General features: G+C 41.2%; 1 protein-coding gene across 1 annotated transcript in view; it reads left to right on the top strand.

Annotated features, from left to right (window-relative positions):
- The window catches only part of ADGRD2 (adhesion G protein-coupled receptor D2), a 198,456-nt gene extending 189,951 nt beyond the window's left edge, over positions 1–8,505 (top strand). The window contains exon 24 of the mRNA XM_075834574.1: positions 8,124–8,505. Within this exon, the coding sequence (XP_075690689.1) occupies positions 8,124–8,131 (8 nt within the window). The 3' untranslated portion in view covers positions 8,132–8,505. The remainder of the gene's footprint in view (positions 1–8,123) is intronic.
- The last annotated feature ends 9,802 nt before the right edge of the window (positions 8,506–18,307 follow it).

Raw genomic sequence — 18,307 nt, 5'->3', positions numbered from 1 at the left:
TTTAACAATGCTTTAGGGGGACAATTGGATAAGGGTTTTTTTTTAGTTTTTTTTACTAGACCCCCTAGCCTCTGATTTTCAGGCGTTTTTGAAGCTGAAAATGAAGCTTCTTTTAATTTGGGGCGGTTTTTTTAGGCTTCTTTTGAGGCGTTTTTTGAGGTGTTTTTCATAGTGTTCAATGGAAAATCAGCTCGAAAAAACGCTACTTCTTTTTACGGAGCGTCTTTTTACGCTCCGTTTTCAAAAACAGTGGCGTAAAAAGACGCCCCGTATGAACTAAATGCAGTTTTTCAAATTGATTTAAATGGGCAGATGTTTGTAGGCGTTCAGCTTCTGTTTTTTCAGGCGTTTTTTGAGGCGTAAATGCCCCGAAATACCTGCGTGTGAACATACCCTTAGTGCGGCCTCATCTAGAATATGCAGTTCAATTCACAGAAAGGATGCCCTGGAGTTGGAAATAAAATTCAAAGGAGTGAAATTTTTATATATTTTTTTTAGTGCTCATGTCTTTTTTTATCTTCCTTTGAATCACTAAGGGAAAGCAGTGTGGGGAATGTTTTAACACGCCAGTCTTAACCCCTTCCCGCAAAGCGCAGTACCATTACGTTGCGGTGATAGTGCGAGCTCAGGAGCTAAGCCCGCACCATCACCGCCGGGTGGCAGCTGTATGTTACAGCTGGCACCCTGAGGTATCGGCCAGGACCGGAGCGAGTATCCGATCTGGCCGATTAACCCCTCAGATGCTGCGTTCAATAGATATCACAGCATGTGAGGAGTTTTTAGCTACCGGCACCCCAGCAACGGGACCGCTGGGTTGCCGGTGGCTGCAAAGGCGATCGGGGGCCTAATACTTACCTCCTGGTTTGCCAGCAATGGAAGCCTCCTATGCTCCATTCCGCAGCAGGGCCTAAAAGACTTCCAGTACCATCGGCAAGATGGTGCCGGCTCAGCTTCCCGCTCAGAAGCTGAGCCGGCATCATCAGCAGTGGATGTCTGCTGTATGTTACAGCGGACACCCCGATGTATCGGCAGGAACCAGAGCTAGCTCCAATTAACCCATTAGATGCAGCGATCCAATGCGATCGCTGCATCAAAGTGGTTTGTAGCAAATCGTCAGCCTGCCAACAGGAGGCCTAACAATGGCCTCGGGTCTGCCATTACGGAAGCCGATTAGGCCCCGGCCGGAGCCTAATCAGCTCGCGGTCAGTGAATAACTGACAGTTCTAATACATTGCACTACATACGTAGTGCAATGTATTAGAACATCAATGAAACAGTTGGACCTTCAAGTCCCCTAGTGGGACTAAAGAAAAGTGTAAAAAATGTGTTAAAAAAGTAAAAATAAAAGTTTCAAAAAATAAAAGTCTCAAGTAATAACATAAAACACGATCGGCCTTTTTCCCGTATCAAGTCATTTATTACTGAAAAAAAAGAATAAAACCATACATATTTGGTATCGCCACGTCCGTATTGACCTGAGCTATAAAAATATTATGTTACTTGTCCCCCGCAGTGAATGCCGTAAAAAACAACCTAAAAAATAATGCCAAAATTGCTTTTTTTTGGGTCACTTTGTCTTCCAAAAATTGAAATAAAAAGTGATCAAATAGTCGCATGTATCCAAAAATGGTACCTATAAAAACTATAGCTCGTCTCGCAAAAAACAAGCCCTCACACAGCTCCATCGACGAAAAAATGTAAACGTTATGGCTCTTACAACTTGGTGACAGAAAAAATACATTCTTTTTACAAAAGTAATTTTATTGTGCAAAAAGTTGTAAAACATAAAAAAGTTCTATAAATTAGGTATCGGCGGAATCGTACTGCCCCGCAGAATGAAGGTAACATGTCGTTTATGACGCGTGGTGAACGCTGTATAACAAAAAACCTAAAAAACGATGGCAGAATTGCTGTTTTTTGATTACCTTGCCTCCCAAAAAAAGGATAACAAGTGATCAAAAAGTTGCATGTACCCCAAAATGGTACCAATAATAACTACAGCTCATCCCACAAAAAAACAGCCCTCATACCACTACGTCTATGAAAAAATGTAATAAGTTAAGGCTCCAATAAGTCAGGAAATAAAAATATGCGGTTGTGCAAGCCCGAGGGGAACATTGCTTCTGTTTCAAGAGGCGATTTATCGGGGCCCTAAAATTAGGGAACCGGGAAGGGGAGGGCCCAAACATATCTGCTGGAAGCGAGGTCTCCGGGATTATTCCAGGACGATACTTTCCAGCAAAATTCCCCAAACTGCAAAGGTGCGGAGTGTGGATCAAAAGAGGGATAAGTAAGGACACCATTTATCAGTGCGACACCGGCCTGTACATAAAGGATTGCTTCACAGCGTAACAAACATTTATGGATTATTTTATTGTTTTTTTATGTACTCTTCCCAGTTTACATGTGCCCCCACATTATAATCTGAAATACCAGTAAAACTCCAAACAAAACTACTACCAAGCAAAATCTACACTTCAAAAGCCAAGTGGCGCTCCCTCCCTTCTGAGCCCCACAGCGTGCCCGAACAGCAGTTTGCTTCCACATATATGGCATCGCCGTACCTGGGAGAACACTTTTAACAATTTTTGGGATGTGTATCTCCAGTGGCATAAGCTGGGCACGACATATTTCCCACTGAAATGTCACATCTTTTCATTTTTACCTTGCACCATCCGCAGCACATTCATTTATGGAAATGACCTGTGGGGTGAAAATACTCACTACACCCCTTAATAAATGCCTTGAGGGGTGTAGTTTCCAAAATAGGGTCACTTCTCAGTGGTTTCTTTTATTATTTCACATCAGAGCCTGCTAAATTTGAGCTCCAAAAGCCAAATGGCGCTCTTTCCCTTCTAAGCCCTGCCGTGTGTCCAAACAGCCATTTAGGACCACATGTTTGTTGTTGTTTTAATTGGGAGAAATTGCTTTACAAATGTGGTGGTGCTTTTTCTCCTTTAGTCCTTGTGGAAATGAGAAAAAATTAGCTATACTACATTTTCTTTGAAAGAATGTAGATTTTAATTTTCACGGCCTACTTCCAATAATTTCTGCAATAAACTGGTGTGGTCAAAATGCTCACTATACCCCTAAATAATTTCCTTGAGGGGTCTAGTTTCCTAAATGGGGTAACTTTTGGGGGATTTCCACTGTTTTGGTACCGCAAGGGCCCTTCAAACCTGACATGGTGCCTAAAATATTTTCTAATAAAAAGGACGCCCCAAGATCCACTAGGTGCTACTTTGGTTCTGAGGCCGGTGCTTCAGTCCATTAGCACACTAGGACCACGTGTGAGATATTTCTAAAAACTGCAGAACCTGGGCAATAATATATTGGGTTGTATTTCTCTGGTAAAACCTTCTGTGTTACAAAAAAAATGGATTAAAAATTAATTTCTGCAAAAAAAAAAGGAAATTTGTAAATTTCACCTCTAATTTGCCTAATTCCTGTGAAACATCCAAAGGGTTAAGAAACTTTCTAAATGCTGTTTTGAATACTTTGAGGGGTGAAGTTTTTAAAATGGGGTTATTCAGGGTTTCTAATATATAAAGCCTTCAAAGCCACTTCACAACTGAACTGCCCCCTGTGAAAATAGCCTTTTGAAATTTTCTTGAAAATTTGAAAAATTGCAGCTAAAGTTCAAAGCCTTGTAACGTCCTGGAAAAATAAAACTATATTAAAAAAAACGATGCCGATCTAAAGTAGACATATGTGGGATATTAATTAGCAACAATTTTGTGTGGTATAACTGCCTGTCTTACAAGCAGATACATTTACATTTAGAAAAATGCAAATTTTTGCAATTTTTCACAACATTTTTGTGTTTTTCACAATTAAATACTGAATGTATAGAGAAAATATTGCCAGTAACATAAAGTCCAATGTGTCACGAGAAAACAATCTCAGAATCGCTTGGATAGGTGAAAGCATTCCGAAGTTATTACCACATAAAGTGAAACATGTCAGATTTGAAAAATGAGACTCTGTGAGGAAGGTCAAAAGTGGCCAAAGTGGGAAGGGGTTACACTAATTTATGTTGGTGGAATGTGAGCAAAATATATCGAGATGCAAACCTCTTAATGTATTTGGCGCATCGTGTGCTGTAGGTGTCACAGAAATGCAAACCTACTATGAGCACGTGTAGATTTGCACCAATTCTTACGCCAGTTTGTGGCATCAATTATGATAGAACTGTTGATTCAGCATAGCCATGCCCGTTTGACTCCACCCCCATTTCTTGCACCACTTTTGAAAAGTGGCATGAAAAGTAGAAGGTTGCAACTATGGTGTATGACAAATTTAGCGTCTTTTTTTTTACACCTGAAAACTGGCGTAAACCTTTCAATATATTCCCCCCAAAGTTCTAACGTTTAACCATACCCCTTCCCTTCATCGACATCTTCTCCCATTCCTTGGTTGAACTTGATGGATATAGGTCTTATCTCAACCATACTAAGTTCTATAACAAAGTAATTCAACATTCCTTATTTTACTGACATTTTTATGTCATTTTCCACTGACAAAATTATTACATATAAAGATAAATTGAAAAGTACCAGCATCAATAACAAATATTTATTGATGTTTGATCTTGTCCAGTATCTAATACTACATTGTGAAGGTGGTACCCTCAGGTCTTAGGCCCCATGCACACGACCGTAGATTTCGTCCGTAATTATGACCAATTAATTTCTATTGCTAACAGACATCTTCATGTATATTTACGGGAAGGTGTCTGTGCCGTAGAAAGGCTTCGCATAAGCTAGGACATGTCCTATTTTGTGCTTTTTATGGATCATGCACCCATACTTTATATGGAGCACAGCCCTCAAATGCAGGTGGCTGACCGCGGCCAGCAGTGCCCGGAATCACGGACTGTGATTACGGACACGGTCGTGTGAATGGGGCCTGGACACCTGACCATCACACCGAGAAAAGCTTGTTGGAAATACTATTTCAAAGCCAGGAGTGTTAATACGGCGTTTGGCCCCTTTTTACAGCTATAATAGTTTTCACTGTTCTGGGAAGACTTTTCACAAGATTTTGGAGTGTGTCTGTGGGAATTTGAGCCTTTCTATAACTGTTGCCACAAAGTCGGAAGCATATGGTTGTAAAAATGTCTTTGTATGCTCTAGCATTAACATTACCCTTTACTGGAAATAGGGGGCCCAAACCCTAAATAACAGCCCCAGACCCTTATCCCTCCTCCACCACATTTTATAATGGTTATTATGTGTTACGGTAGACAGTGTTCTCCTGGCATTCGCAAATCCCTGATTCGGCCATCTGACTGCCAGATAGTGAAACGTCTTTCCTCTGCTCCAGAGTCCAGAGGCGACGTGCTTTACACCACTCCAGCCTATGCTTGGAATTCTGCATGGCGACTGTGTGCAGCTGCTCGACCATGGAAACCCCTTTCAATGAAGCGATCGTTGACTTCCAGAGGTAGTTTGGAACTCTGTAGTTAGTGATGCACTGGTGGCAAAGGTAGCCTCCTATAAGGCCTCACAGAACCACACAGAGTCTTTTGAAAACTGTGGCGGAAACCGTGCCAAAAAATGCCTGAAGTCACCTTCTATTGATTTCAATGGGAGGCTGAGGCTTTTTTTTCCCGCAAGCGTAAAAAAAGCTTGCATGAAAAAGAAGCGACATGCTCTTTCTTCAGGCGTTTCCGTCTCTGACCTCATCTCCCCTTGATATCAATGGGAGGCAGAGAAAACGTTTTTTGCAGAGTTTTTTGCCTGCGGCCGAAAAATGTTGCATAAAACACGACAAAGAGGGTGCAGGTAGGTCAAACTTTTTCTGCCTGCAAAAAAACTCAGTGTGAACATACTCTAAGGCCTAGTTCACACTGAGTTTTTTGGCGCTGTTTTTGACACGGAAACCGCATCCAAACTGCCAAAAAAAGAGGCTGAAATCACCTCCTATTGATTTCAATGGGAGGTGGAGGCGGTTTTTTTCCCGCAAGCTGAAAAACGCTCACGGGAAAAAAGCGACATGCTCTTTTTTTCCCCGCAGTTCCTCCTCTGACCTCCCATTGAAATAAATAGGAGGCAGAAAAAGCGCTTCTTGCCCATGGCGTTCAATGGCGACGGGTGAAAAACACGGTGAAAAACAAAGGAAGTGCAGGCTGGTAAAAATCTGCCTCAAAATTCCTGAAGGAATTTTGAGGCAGATTTTTCTGCCTGCAAAAAACTTAGTATGAACATACCCTATCATTGCCACATTTAAAGTCCCTAGGCGTCGACCCATACTACTGCCAATATTTGTCTGTGGATATTGCATTACTGTTTGTTTTTATGTACCTATTTACAATATGGTGTGGCTGAATCATTTAGGCACATAGTTAGAAGGGAGTCCACATTATTTTTCATCATATAGTGGATTTAAAGGGACACAAAACCTGAAGTCTGCCTTATTTCTACTGTCAAGTTAAAGAAGTTGCCCAGAATTTCCCCAGAAATTTTCCCAGAAACAACGCCGTGGTCTTTATCTTGTATTGCAGCTCATCTCCATTGGAGTAAAAGGGACTGATCTGCAATACCAGACACACTGTTTCTAAAAATAAAAAAAAATAGTATTAGACCTTTTTTAAAGAAAAAACAAAAAAAACCTGGTCAACTCTTTAAGTGCAATTTGCTGTTGTCTCTTATTAGCCATTTCAGGCTAAGGAAAGAACTGATTTTAGTGTTGTTCATGGGATTACTAATAATTAGTAACAAGAATTCCAGAAAAATGTCTGCGTTCTCTCCCATCATTACGTTATCTCTCTAGTTCTGAGAACCTCCAGAAACATGTTGTCATATACCAAAATTCATTAAGCCTACCCTTCATTGTAGTTAGATACTAATTATCTATAGTCCATTATGTGCTTCTAAGAGAGTAGATGATTCATAGCAAAACCATATACAACTTGGCTCTAGATGGATATGTTTCATTGGTGGCTTTATGTTCACATTAATTCATGTTTTCATAAGTGGTATAGCCCATGACAACTAATCAGATATTGTTTGCTGTTTTTTTTGTTTTTCTATTTTATGGGCTAGATGTGCAACAACTAGCGTGGAACCTCCTTGAGATAACCAAAAATGGTCTCTGAGTAGTGGTCCTCTCAAAGAACAGAACGATATACATACAGGATATAAGGGAATTTAAAATCTGTCACAGAAAAATGTGGTCAAGATCAGGGGTGGTCTTCTCAAAGAGGTGGTCTTTTAGAGAAGTTTTACTATAGTTACTGATATATGTCTTGAAAATGAGAGTGAATAAACTACAACTGTTAAAGAGGATCTGCCACTAGTTTAGTAATGTCCAATCTCTTAGCTGATCTAATAGGCGCTGTCACATTGATAATGCCAGTGAAAATTGTGACCCAAAACTTTTATTTTTTAAAAAGTTATGAGCTTTTTTCTAAATATGTAAATTAGGCTATACTAGATAAGTGGGTGTCAACAGCAGCGATCCTCCTGGGATGCAGCTACCTCACAGCCTCTGACGCTGTCCTATCAGCATGAAGCTGCTTCACACAGTATGAGAGACTGAGGCTGGAGGGAAGGGGGATCACTTTAAATAGCCATATCTCTGGCTGTGGACCACCTAGAACAGTGGTTCTGGTGGCATATAAAATATCCAATTCTAAACTTTCATATGGCACCAGGATCACAGTTAAACTGTGAAACAACTGGAGATATCACCAGTTGAAAACACAGTCAGGAATGGAAGCTATAGACTATATGATCATGCTGTGTTGCTGGGCTGAGAAGAAGAGAACTGTATGCTGACTGGACAACGTCATACAGAAAACATTACACCGCCCAGAGTGTAAAGATAAAGTTACCTCCCATTTGGCAAGTATAGCCAAATTAGCGTACTTAGAAAAATGCACATAACTTTGCAAATCATAAATGTTTTTGAAAAAAAAAATTACCCTGTAGTTACCAGCAGCAAAGCGCCTATTAGATTAATTAGGACATAGAGAATTAATAAACAAGTGACAGATCCTCCTTAATCCATCTGTGTTTGTTTTACTAGTAAGGTAAACCCAGGTAATCGAGTATTGTTGTGGGCAACTCTGTAATCTGTTTTACTGCTAATCTAATATACTGGTTATTTAATCTTTTCAGGTTGCTGACTAAATGCTGAGAACAAATATTAGTACTACTAACAACCATGGACATGATGGAAAGCCGCTATACAAAGTAGGATGAAACATAGAATTTGTGAACAGAATTATTGCATCAAGATGCTCACGTAGATCCCGACAACAAACCTGCACCCATCATAAAAAAGACTTTCCTAATATAACTTAGTCTACATATTGCTGTGATGGAATACAATATGAAGAATTTAAGTACACGTTATCTGTGCCATCTTTGCTGGACTTCTCATTTCTTGTCAGTAAATGATGCTATGTCTGAGTTAAAAACCTTACTTTACAGAATTGGATCCAAATGTTAAAACCATGCCTCAAGCTAAAACAGATAAAACAGGGGTCCAGGAATCCGCAATCTGGGCTTTTTGCACTATTTTCTAGCTGTTCCAGCTCTTGTCTGTGAAGCAGAGATTTAAAAAAAAAATAATCCCTGGTGACTACCTGCCTCCCACAGGTCAAGTACCGCTAAAAGAGGAAATCCAGTCAAAATGATCTTTTGATGTATCATAAAGCGACTTATTAAAGTCGCTTAAACCCCTTTGGCACTGCTTTAGCCTTTCTGTTGCTGGATATCTCTCTAGGGCGGTTTTATTCTGGGAGTCAGTAATGGTCCAATATCTGGCTTCACCAATGTGATCTAGCATATATCTATGACAACATATGAGATGGTGATCTTCATTGGATTTCTGCTTTCAATGGGTTCCTGGATTAGAAAACCCATTTTTAAATACCCTATTAATGTCATAGAGGTAAGTTTCCTATTGAGGACCTCACCTACTAGTCAGAGCGGCTTGCTCTTAGTGTATGTGCACACGTAAACTGCATTTACATCTGAAATTACGGAGCTGTTTTCAGGAGAAAACAGCTCCGTAATTGCAGACGTAATTGCTCGTCCTCGCATTTTGCGAGGCGTCATTGACGGCCGTAATTTAGAGCTGTTCTTCATTGAATTCAATGAAAAACGGCTCAAATTACGTCCAAAGAAGTGTCCTGCACTTCTTTGACGAGGCAGTCATTTTACGCGTCGTCGTTTGACAGCTGTCAAACGACGACGCGTAAATTACAGGTCGTCGGCACAGTACGTCGGCAAACCCATTCAAATGAATGGGCAGATGTTTGCCGACGTATTGGAGCCGTATTTTCAGGCGTAAATCGAGGCATAATACGCCTCGTTTACGCCTGAAAATAGGTCGTGTGAACCCAGCCTTACTCTGAAAGAACCAGCATGTCAATGCAGGGACGAGATAAGATCTATTGGTGTCCAAGTAGGTAGAGTAGGATGCACCCTCACTACCAAAAATCCTTGAAGTTCAGCATAATAACTGTTGCATGTACAGTACAATCGGTCATTAAAACGTAAACGGCAGCTTCTTTCCCCACCAATACCTAGCATGCTTTTTTAACAAGATGACATACAGTTTGATAAAAAAAAATGTTAGCGGCTGAACAATACACCCCCATGTTCCACCTTTTATTCCACAGACAGTATTACTTATTGATTTAAATGGGAACTTTGTAATGCATCATTTCTCCTGCTGTGGTGCTGCAGGGTAATTGAACACTTGCTCCCCCACAGATTACAGCTGATCGCTGGAGTTCTGACAAAAATATTTCCAAAACTTAGAATCCCTTTAGGCATCTCCTGAATACTGCATGTTTGCTGCTTGGAAACCTATAAATATGACTTTGGGGGAGAAGGAAGCATTGGAATTAACCACACTTAAACCTGAATTGCACACAGCAATAAATCAGGTTCAAAATTCCTTTTATTTCAGTGCAGGTTTGAAAAGGTATGCTCTAGTGCATGCTTTGCATACTCCTATTTTAGTCGATGTGCTGTTTTTGTGTTGTCTGGCATCTTGTTTTCTTCTTTCCCTCTGATATGGTTCTCCTAATGCCGCCTACATTTCCCATGATTCTTCTGGCTCGGCAGAGGAATGAAGTCTCATTACACTGCACTTGCTCCTATCTAAGTGCAGCAAGTGATCTGTGACATAGAAAGTCTGTCTTCACACTGCATAGTCTCTGTATTCCTATGTGATGCAGCTTTAGCTTATCTCCTCCACCTCCTGCTAGTGATAGATTTCTCAATGTCAGTTTTTACATAGGAGGCAGTGAGGAGTAGCATCTTATAGAAATATGAAACTAAAACCTAAAGCCATAGTCTCAGAAAATTAAGATATCTATAAAGTAACAGTACAAAAATGACTTTATTGATGCATATTGGACGGAAAACAGTTGACCACAACTGCAAACATACAACATATACACAATAGACATATAAAATGATAAAATCAGAGTGTGGTAGAGCAGTGGCGGACACAGCAGGTAGCAATATGTACAGAATGTACATAGAGACTACAAATGGGAGGCATAGTTATGCATGTATGTCTAGTATAGATGAGTATAATGCAAGTAAGCAGTTAATACTGACACTCCTCCAGTTCAGCCAATCATTTGAAAAAAGTGACACAATACATATCAGTGTAGATGTTTCAAACTACATCTGATCAGTTAGGAGGCAGTGAGGAGCAACATCTGCAGTTTTTCAAGTCCTAGGTGCACCCGTGCGGGGTACGTTGTCACAGATCCCCCATAGACTAGAGTCTATGGAGGGATGCATGATACGCAGTAAAATAGGACATCCTTCACACGCTCCGTTGAATCAACACTCGTGTGAACAGCTCCATTAAAGTACATGAGTCCGTGTGACGGCCGTTGTTTTGACGGCCGTCACACGGACTACATATACGCTCGTTTTGAATGACCCCTAAGGCTACATTCAGACGAGTGTGTCCGATTTGCATGCGTAAAAAACGCAGCATTTTCCTACATTTCTTGTTTGTGTGCGTTGCGTATTGGCATCAGTGTGCTTTGTGTTTGGCATATTTATTACGTCCGTGCAAGCACTTTTTTTTTTTACATTTATTTCTCTGCTTTTCTATGTATTTGATGCGTCAAGCAAGGACAGCACACGGATGTCGTCCATGTGCTGTCCGTGGTTTTCATGCACACCATAGACTTCAATGGGCGACTAGGTGTGTGAAAACGCACCAATATAGGACATGCAGTGAGTTTCATGCAACGGACAAACGTTGCGGGAAAAACAACGCGTGTGTGAATGGCCCCATTGAATTGCATGGGTCCGTGTGATGTGAGTGAGTCCAACGCACAGCACACGGACGAGTATTACGCTCGTCTGAATGAGCCTTAAAACGTAATGAGGATCAAACAGTTTGACAAAAGTTAGAGATAACATCAGACCATTTTAGAAAAGAGGAGAACAGAATTAAATACCATGAATTCAAATTTTCAGTTCTAAAAATAAGGTTCAGCAGAGAGATAGTTAAACGGCGGGATTCGAATTGATTATATAGACAGACAAACAAATAGATCTGATAGACAGACAGTGAGGGATGGCGCCTGTAGAGGTATGCTTTCCTAAGGAACTCCTCTCCCTTGAAGCACCAAAATGATGGTCATATGGCAGTACAGAGAAGTTTGTCTCCGTACAGGCTCTGTGCTCAAGACTCTGCCATGTGCGTGATACGTTACAGCAATACGAACATTAAAAACCTTTTCTGCTCTAACGGTTTTTAGTGCTCAAAGTAAAGATAAAGTAGGAAACATGCATAGGTAAACACAATGAATTTCTTCTCTTTTCTTTTTGATGTGCTGCGTTGATCTTGCTGCCCCCTTGTAGCATAACAATTTGACATGTCTTGTTAACCAGGTGTTTCCAGCAAATAATGATCTGTTATTAACCTTGAATGGAACTTCTTCTGCACAAGTTCTATTGTTATTCATATTGCACTTAGTACAGTAACAAGAAATACTCAACATTTCTTGTGCATGTATTACATAAGAATACTTAAAGAAGCACTCCACTTTTTTCTTTTATTTCACCCTCCTTTTGTACATTGGTGTTTCAGTGGGGTGCTGTGTGCAGAAATACTTATCGATCCCTGCATCATATCGTTTTCGGGTCCAGTGAAGCCCACGTGATCTTCACTCTGAGCTGCTCTGGAATGGCTGCTTTTCAGAAAACCGGAACTGAGGCTCGCAACGCATTCCTGTGGAGCCTCGTTCTGGCCTAGTTCTGGCTCCTATGGGAATGCATTGAGAGCCTCAGTTCCGGTTTACTGAAAAGCAGCGATTCCAGACAAGTCAGAGTGAAGATCACATGGGCGGTGCTGGACCAGAAAACGATACGATGCTGGGATCGATAAGTATTTCTGCGCACAGCACCCCACTGAAACACCAATGTACAAAAGGAGGGTGAAATAAAAGAAAAAAGTGGAGTGCTTCTTTAAGTATTGTTATGTAATACATGCACAAGAAATGTTGAGTATTTCTTGTTACTGTACTAAGTGCAATATGAATAGCAATAGAACTTGTGCAGAAGAAGTTCCACTCAAGTATTTCTGAAAGCAGCACCCCACTGATACACCAATGCACAAATGGAGGGTGCAATAAAAGAAAAAAAGTGGAGTGCTTCTTTAAAGAGGCTCTGTCACCAGATTCTCAAATCCCTATCTCCTATTGGATGTGATCGGCGCTGCAATGTAGATAACAGTAACGTGTTTTTGTTTTTTTTAAAACGTTCATTTTTGGCCAAGTTATGAGTTATTTTATATATATTCAAACAAGCTTTGAAATGGACAACGGGGCGTGTTTTTTTTCGTATGTCCAACTGGGCGTGTATTGTGTTTTTAACTGGGCGTGTTTACTTGTTTTACGAACTGGGCGTTGTGAATAGAAGTGTATGATGCTGATGAATCAGTGACCAATCAGCATCATGCACTCCTCTCCATTCATTTACACAGCAGCATCACGTTCTTACTAGAATGATGTGCAGCCACATACACAGAAATTAACATTAATCAAGTGTCCTGATAATGAATATACATGACCTCCAGCCTGGACGTCATGTGTATTCAGAATCCTGACACTTCTGAATCTTACAATCAAAGTCTCCACACAGCTCTGAAGATTTTAATGTCATTTAAAGACCCGTGCACATTGCTGAACTGAGGCCATTCCTACCTCACTTTGACATTCCACCTCTCTCTAGCTCCTGTGGATTTGGTCGACTGGTTGACATACAAGAGTTATTAGTGACAGGGGGTTGAAGCATTTTCGACATGGAAGTACAAGGCCCACCATCTTTGGAGACCATGTTAGTATACTAAATTGATGAACAAAAAATACTGTCCCCAGAAATTTAGTTATAGTTCTTAACTTTTTTTTTTGTCTGATGTAAATATTATGAGATACCTGTAAAATGTTTTTGACTATAGGGCTTTATATATATATATATAATTTTTTCTTCTATATAGTGTAAGTAAACGAACGTGCATAATCAGATGTTTCGGTTTAACACTTCACTTCCTCCCAAAGTTCAGTTTAAAGGGGTTTTCTGGGACATTAAACAGTTAGTAAGTATCTTTACTATACATAAAAAATATAAGAACTACTTAAAAAAAAAAAAACTCTAATCTGAGATCTGATCGCTTGAGGTTTTGAGCTACAAAGCCTGAAGACATATACTGCTGATATCATGTCCCTTTCTGATTTCTGTCAGGTTCAGTGTTGCCATGGACAAGTTAACTCAAGCCATTAAATCCAACAATATCTACTTCCCACTTGGTGTGAATGCATGTACGCAGGTATGTGTATGTAATGGCATCTATTTATTTAGAGCCACACACGGTCTCCATGATAGCACTGTACATGACAGAAATCCGAACAGGAAATGTTGTAAAGTGTGTATTGCGAGATGACCTTTTATAAGGCAGGATATTGCATGAAGTCAAACTGGATTTTACTGAGGTCATTTTGCAAACAATAGTTAAACCCTGGGCAAGTAAAGGGTGGTTGTAATCCAACAGTAAAGGTACATTTACACCGGCTCATTTTGGCTGGTGCAATGAGCTCCAATGAGCAACGAAACAGCTTGTTGATAGGCGCTCATTTGCTCCTTTCACAAGGAGCTAGTATGGGTACGAGCACTCGTTACTCCGGTCACTCGTCCCCATACATTTCTATCATGTCGGCAGCACGTCTCTGTGTTTACACAGGAAGATGTGCTGCCGACAACAATAATATTTATAAAACATCAGGAGGAGAGAAGGAGTCCCAGGCAGAGCACAAGAAGTGTCTCTGCTCCGGGACGCCGTCTCTGGGGAATCCCCTGGCCTGACATCACTGTCCATGTATGGACAGTGATGTCAAGATCAGAGCAGTATCCCAGGCAGAGTGCTACTAGCACTCTGCCCGGGACATTGGCTCTGGGGTTTTCCCTGACACCACTATCCATATATGGACAGTGATGTCAGGGGCTTCCCCAGAGATGGAGAACTAGAGCAGTGCCTTTACTAGCGCTCTGCCCGGGACTTCAGCTCTGCTCCGGACATCGCTATCCATATATGGACAGTGATGTCAGGATCAGAGCAGGAGTCCCAGACAGAGTGCTAGTAGTGCTCTTCCCAGGACTATGGCTCTGGGGTTTCCCCTGACAACACTGTCCATAAATGTACAGTGACGTCAGAGGCTTCTCCTGAAACTGAATCCCCAGCCAGAGTGCCAGCAATGCTGTGGCTGGGGATTCCACTCATAAAGGGAGCCCCAAAGGTGCTACCTACAGGGAGGGGGCTGTGTGGTACTAAAAGGAAAGGGGGCTGTGTGGCACTACCTGGGAGGGGGACTTTGTGGCACTATTTTGGATGAGGGTGCTGTGTGGCACTACCTGGGAAGAGGGGGCTGTGTGGCACTACCTGGGAAGAGGGGGCTGTGTGGCACTACCTGGGAGGAGGGGGCTTTGTGGCACTATCTACAGAGGGCACTAAATTTATGGGGTACAAACTGGGGGCCTAACTTCTATATGGGGGCATAAACAGGGTCTAACGTCTGTGATGTTTTCTGCCATGTTACTGCCGCCATGAGTTCCCCCGCAGAGGGGACTACTAAGTCTGTGTCGCCCAACGGCCCATATAATCTTTAGCCTGCCCTGCTTAGCATCATACATAACGGATGCTAGGAGCCCAGCTTCCTGTACGGTGTTCAATCCTGGAAATGTGGGCGACATATGTCCGTATATTACAGACCAAACAGCCATGTGATAAGGCCTAAGAGTAATTAACCCCATCATTTCCCTCACAGAATAACCCAATGTTGCCAATTAAAATCCTAGTAAGTGATCCCATCAAGTACCTCGCTCAGTCATAATGGGCAACTTTTGGTTAATGTGTGAGGTATATGATGGGGTTATTTACTATTAATGTGAGGCACATAGAGGTTCTAAAGTCATAACTACCTCGTGCCTCACATTAATAATAAGTGACCATAATTTCCCTCACATAATGGCAACATTGGGGATAATGTGGATCACATTAACCCCAATGTTCCTCAATGCTGGCTGCAAAAAATACTAGTGCCTTTATTTCAAGGTTTTGCTCTGCTCTAACTAATACCTGCCGGGGGCTGGTATGTCACTACACTGCAGCGCGGTCCTGGTCCCACACTTGCGCCGCAAGCGACACAGGCACGTCATCAGGAACCCACTGCTTGTGCTGCTCGCAACATTCCCCTCACTCCCGCTTCTCACATACTCAGATTATCATTGGTGGCTGTACAGCTAAGTATCGAAATACATAAATTGACGGTATTGAACCGTTTTTCCCTGCACAGCATCGAAATGGTATAGAAATTTTGATGCATCGTGCATCCCTACAATAGAAAATAAGTGGAGGTGTGCTCCCCGGAATAAATTGAGTGGCTGCTGTTCCAGTATGTAAATTTCATTAGTCAGATCAGTAAAACTTTACCTTGCCTGCTTATTTCCTTGTGTTAGACTTAACTACCTTTAAACTGCACTATAAAACGTACTGAAATAGTATTAGAATTAGAAAAGGTATTTAGTTCGTGAACATTTATCTGTTGCATCTAGAGTTGTATGCATTGGCAGCATGCAGGCTCAGTTGCCACTCCATAAACTCCTTTCGCCACGGTGAGGGGGGGGAGAGCAGTCGGACACCCCCCCCCCCTTATCTAACATTCATATCAGAGATCCATTATGAATCCATTAATAATTGAAACCATGATACTAGTGTGACCCTAAAAGATGGACATATATTGGCAACAATTCTACCATAATTCTAGTCTGCTACAACACCTAAACTTTCCTTTCCCAGGTATGAACCTGCCTAGTTTACCTGTATGTTCAATATGACCCTGAATATATACTACTAACCTAAACAGTGCTGTACAGTATTAGATTATTTTTTATTTACTTTGATAGGCTATATTATATTAGTAATTACATTGTTATGGTTAGTTGTATTAGCAACACATTATACATTTCTAATGATGTTTTCTTGTTAGAGATTCTCATATGTAATCTTTAAGCAGCTCCTCTAATGTGTGCTACAGTGTTAGCGATTTACCAATAAAAATCTATGAATAAAGTGAAGTGTAATATAAATATATTGTACTGGTATAAGTATGTTAGTATGTTTTATTGGCATTTTATTTATAAATTCTCTATCTTTTGCAATAATTTGTAACATTTGGTAACAACGTAATAGGACATGTGTCACTTCAGTGGGGCATGTGGACCCAGTAGGCCGCCCCGCCGTAGCTGGGTGACACTCGGCACAGATGACACTCGGCACAGATAACAAACCCGACTCCGAAACTACACTTCGCACTGGAACAAACACAATTACGGGATACGGGAACACTGGATACAGGATACAATTAAGAGGCCATTTGCTAAATGAAGATGGGTAGACACAACAATGCTTAGGCACAGGAAGGAGGGCAGGATGGATTTAAATAGGACAGGGTGACCAGGGATAGGCTAGGGAAGGTTATAGTGGTGCGCGCGCTGACCCCTTAAGAGGTCACCAGGGCGCGCTCGCGCACCCAACGGGGGCAAGCAGCCGGCAGGTGCAGTACATACCGGCGTCCCCGAGGATGGGAACGCCGGCACAGAGATAATAGAAGCTGGCAGCCTCCATGTGAAGTCGGATAGCGGAAATCGGCGGCTGCCAGCGTTACAAAATGACAGTAATTGCGTTGTGTATATAAGGAGAATGTCTAAACCACAAAAAAATTCTCATTTATGATTTTTTTTATATGCATAAATGTTATTGTATGTATGATATCATTCAATTTTAACATGTAGATTGTGGTCATTGATTTTTAACTTACTATAAGTGTATTACTACCACAATCAATCATTCATAAAATGTATAATAGTAGTAAAATTTTTAAATATTTAACTTATGGTTGTAACAATATATTTTTATATATACTTTTGTCTGTCAAGATCTGTGGCACGGGCCCACATTGTAAAACCCTGTGTAATGTTGCCTCAATTCATTGCTTCAGAAGAAACGGTGCTATAAAAATTTCCAATTTGCAATTTAATCAATGGGAAAAAAATACACAAATACACTAGGAATAGGCCATGCTTGTTGATTTTATCTATATGCCCACTTCTCACCACTTTCGTCACTTTGTATTCCCTTCTTTGTGGTCCATACACTAGCCGCTCTGTCACCAGATTATAAGTGCCCTATCTCCTACATAATCTGATCAGCGCTGTAATGTAGATAACAGTGGTTCGTATTTTGAAAAACAATAATTTTTGAGCAAGTTAAGAACAAATTGAGATTTATGCTAATAAGTTTCTTAATAGACAACTGGGCGTTTTTTACCTTTTTACCAACTGGGCGTTGTAAAGAGAAGTGTATGACGCTGACCAATCAGGGTCATACACTTCTCTCCATTCATTTTTAGCAGTACTCGCAGCACAGCGTGATCTCGCGAGATCACGCTGTGCTGTCACATACTCCCACATTAACTTTACCGAAGCATCTTGAGAGTGAATAGACATCGCCTCCAGCCAGGACGCAATGTCTATTCACACTCCCGACACTTCAGTAAAGTTTGTGTGGGACTTAATCACACAGGACAGCGAGATCACGCTTTGCTGTCATTCACAGCGTGATGTCGCGAGATCACACTGTGCTGTGATTAAGTTCCACAGAAACTTTACCGAAGTGTCGGGAGTGTGAATAGACATCGCGTCCTGGCTGGAGGCAATGTCTATTCACTCTCAAGACACTTCGGTAAAGTTAATGTGGGAGT

The sequence above is a fragment of the Rhinoderma darwinii genome, chromosome 8 (assembly GCF_050947455.1).
Source record: "Rhinoderma darwinii isolate aRhiDar2 chromosome 8, aRhiDar2.hap1, whole genome shotgun sequence".
NCBI classification, from domain to species: domain Eukaryota; kingdom Metazoa; phylum Chordata; class Amphibia; order Anura; family Rhinodermatidae; genus Rhinoderma; species Rhinoderma darwinii.
The sequence above is the reverse complement of the archived record's forward strand: the minus strand, read 5'-3'. Positions and strand labels throughout refer to the sequence as shown.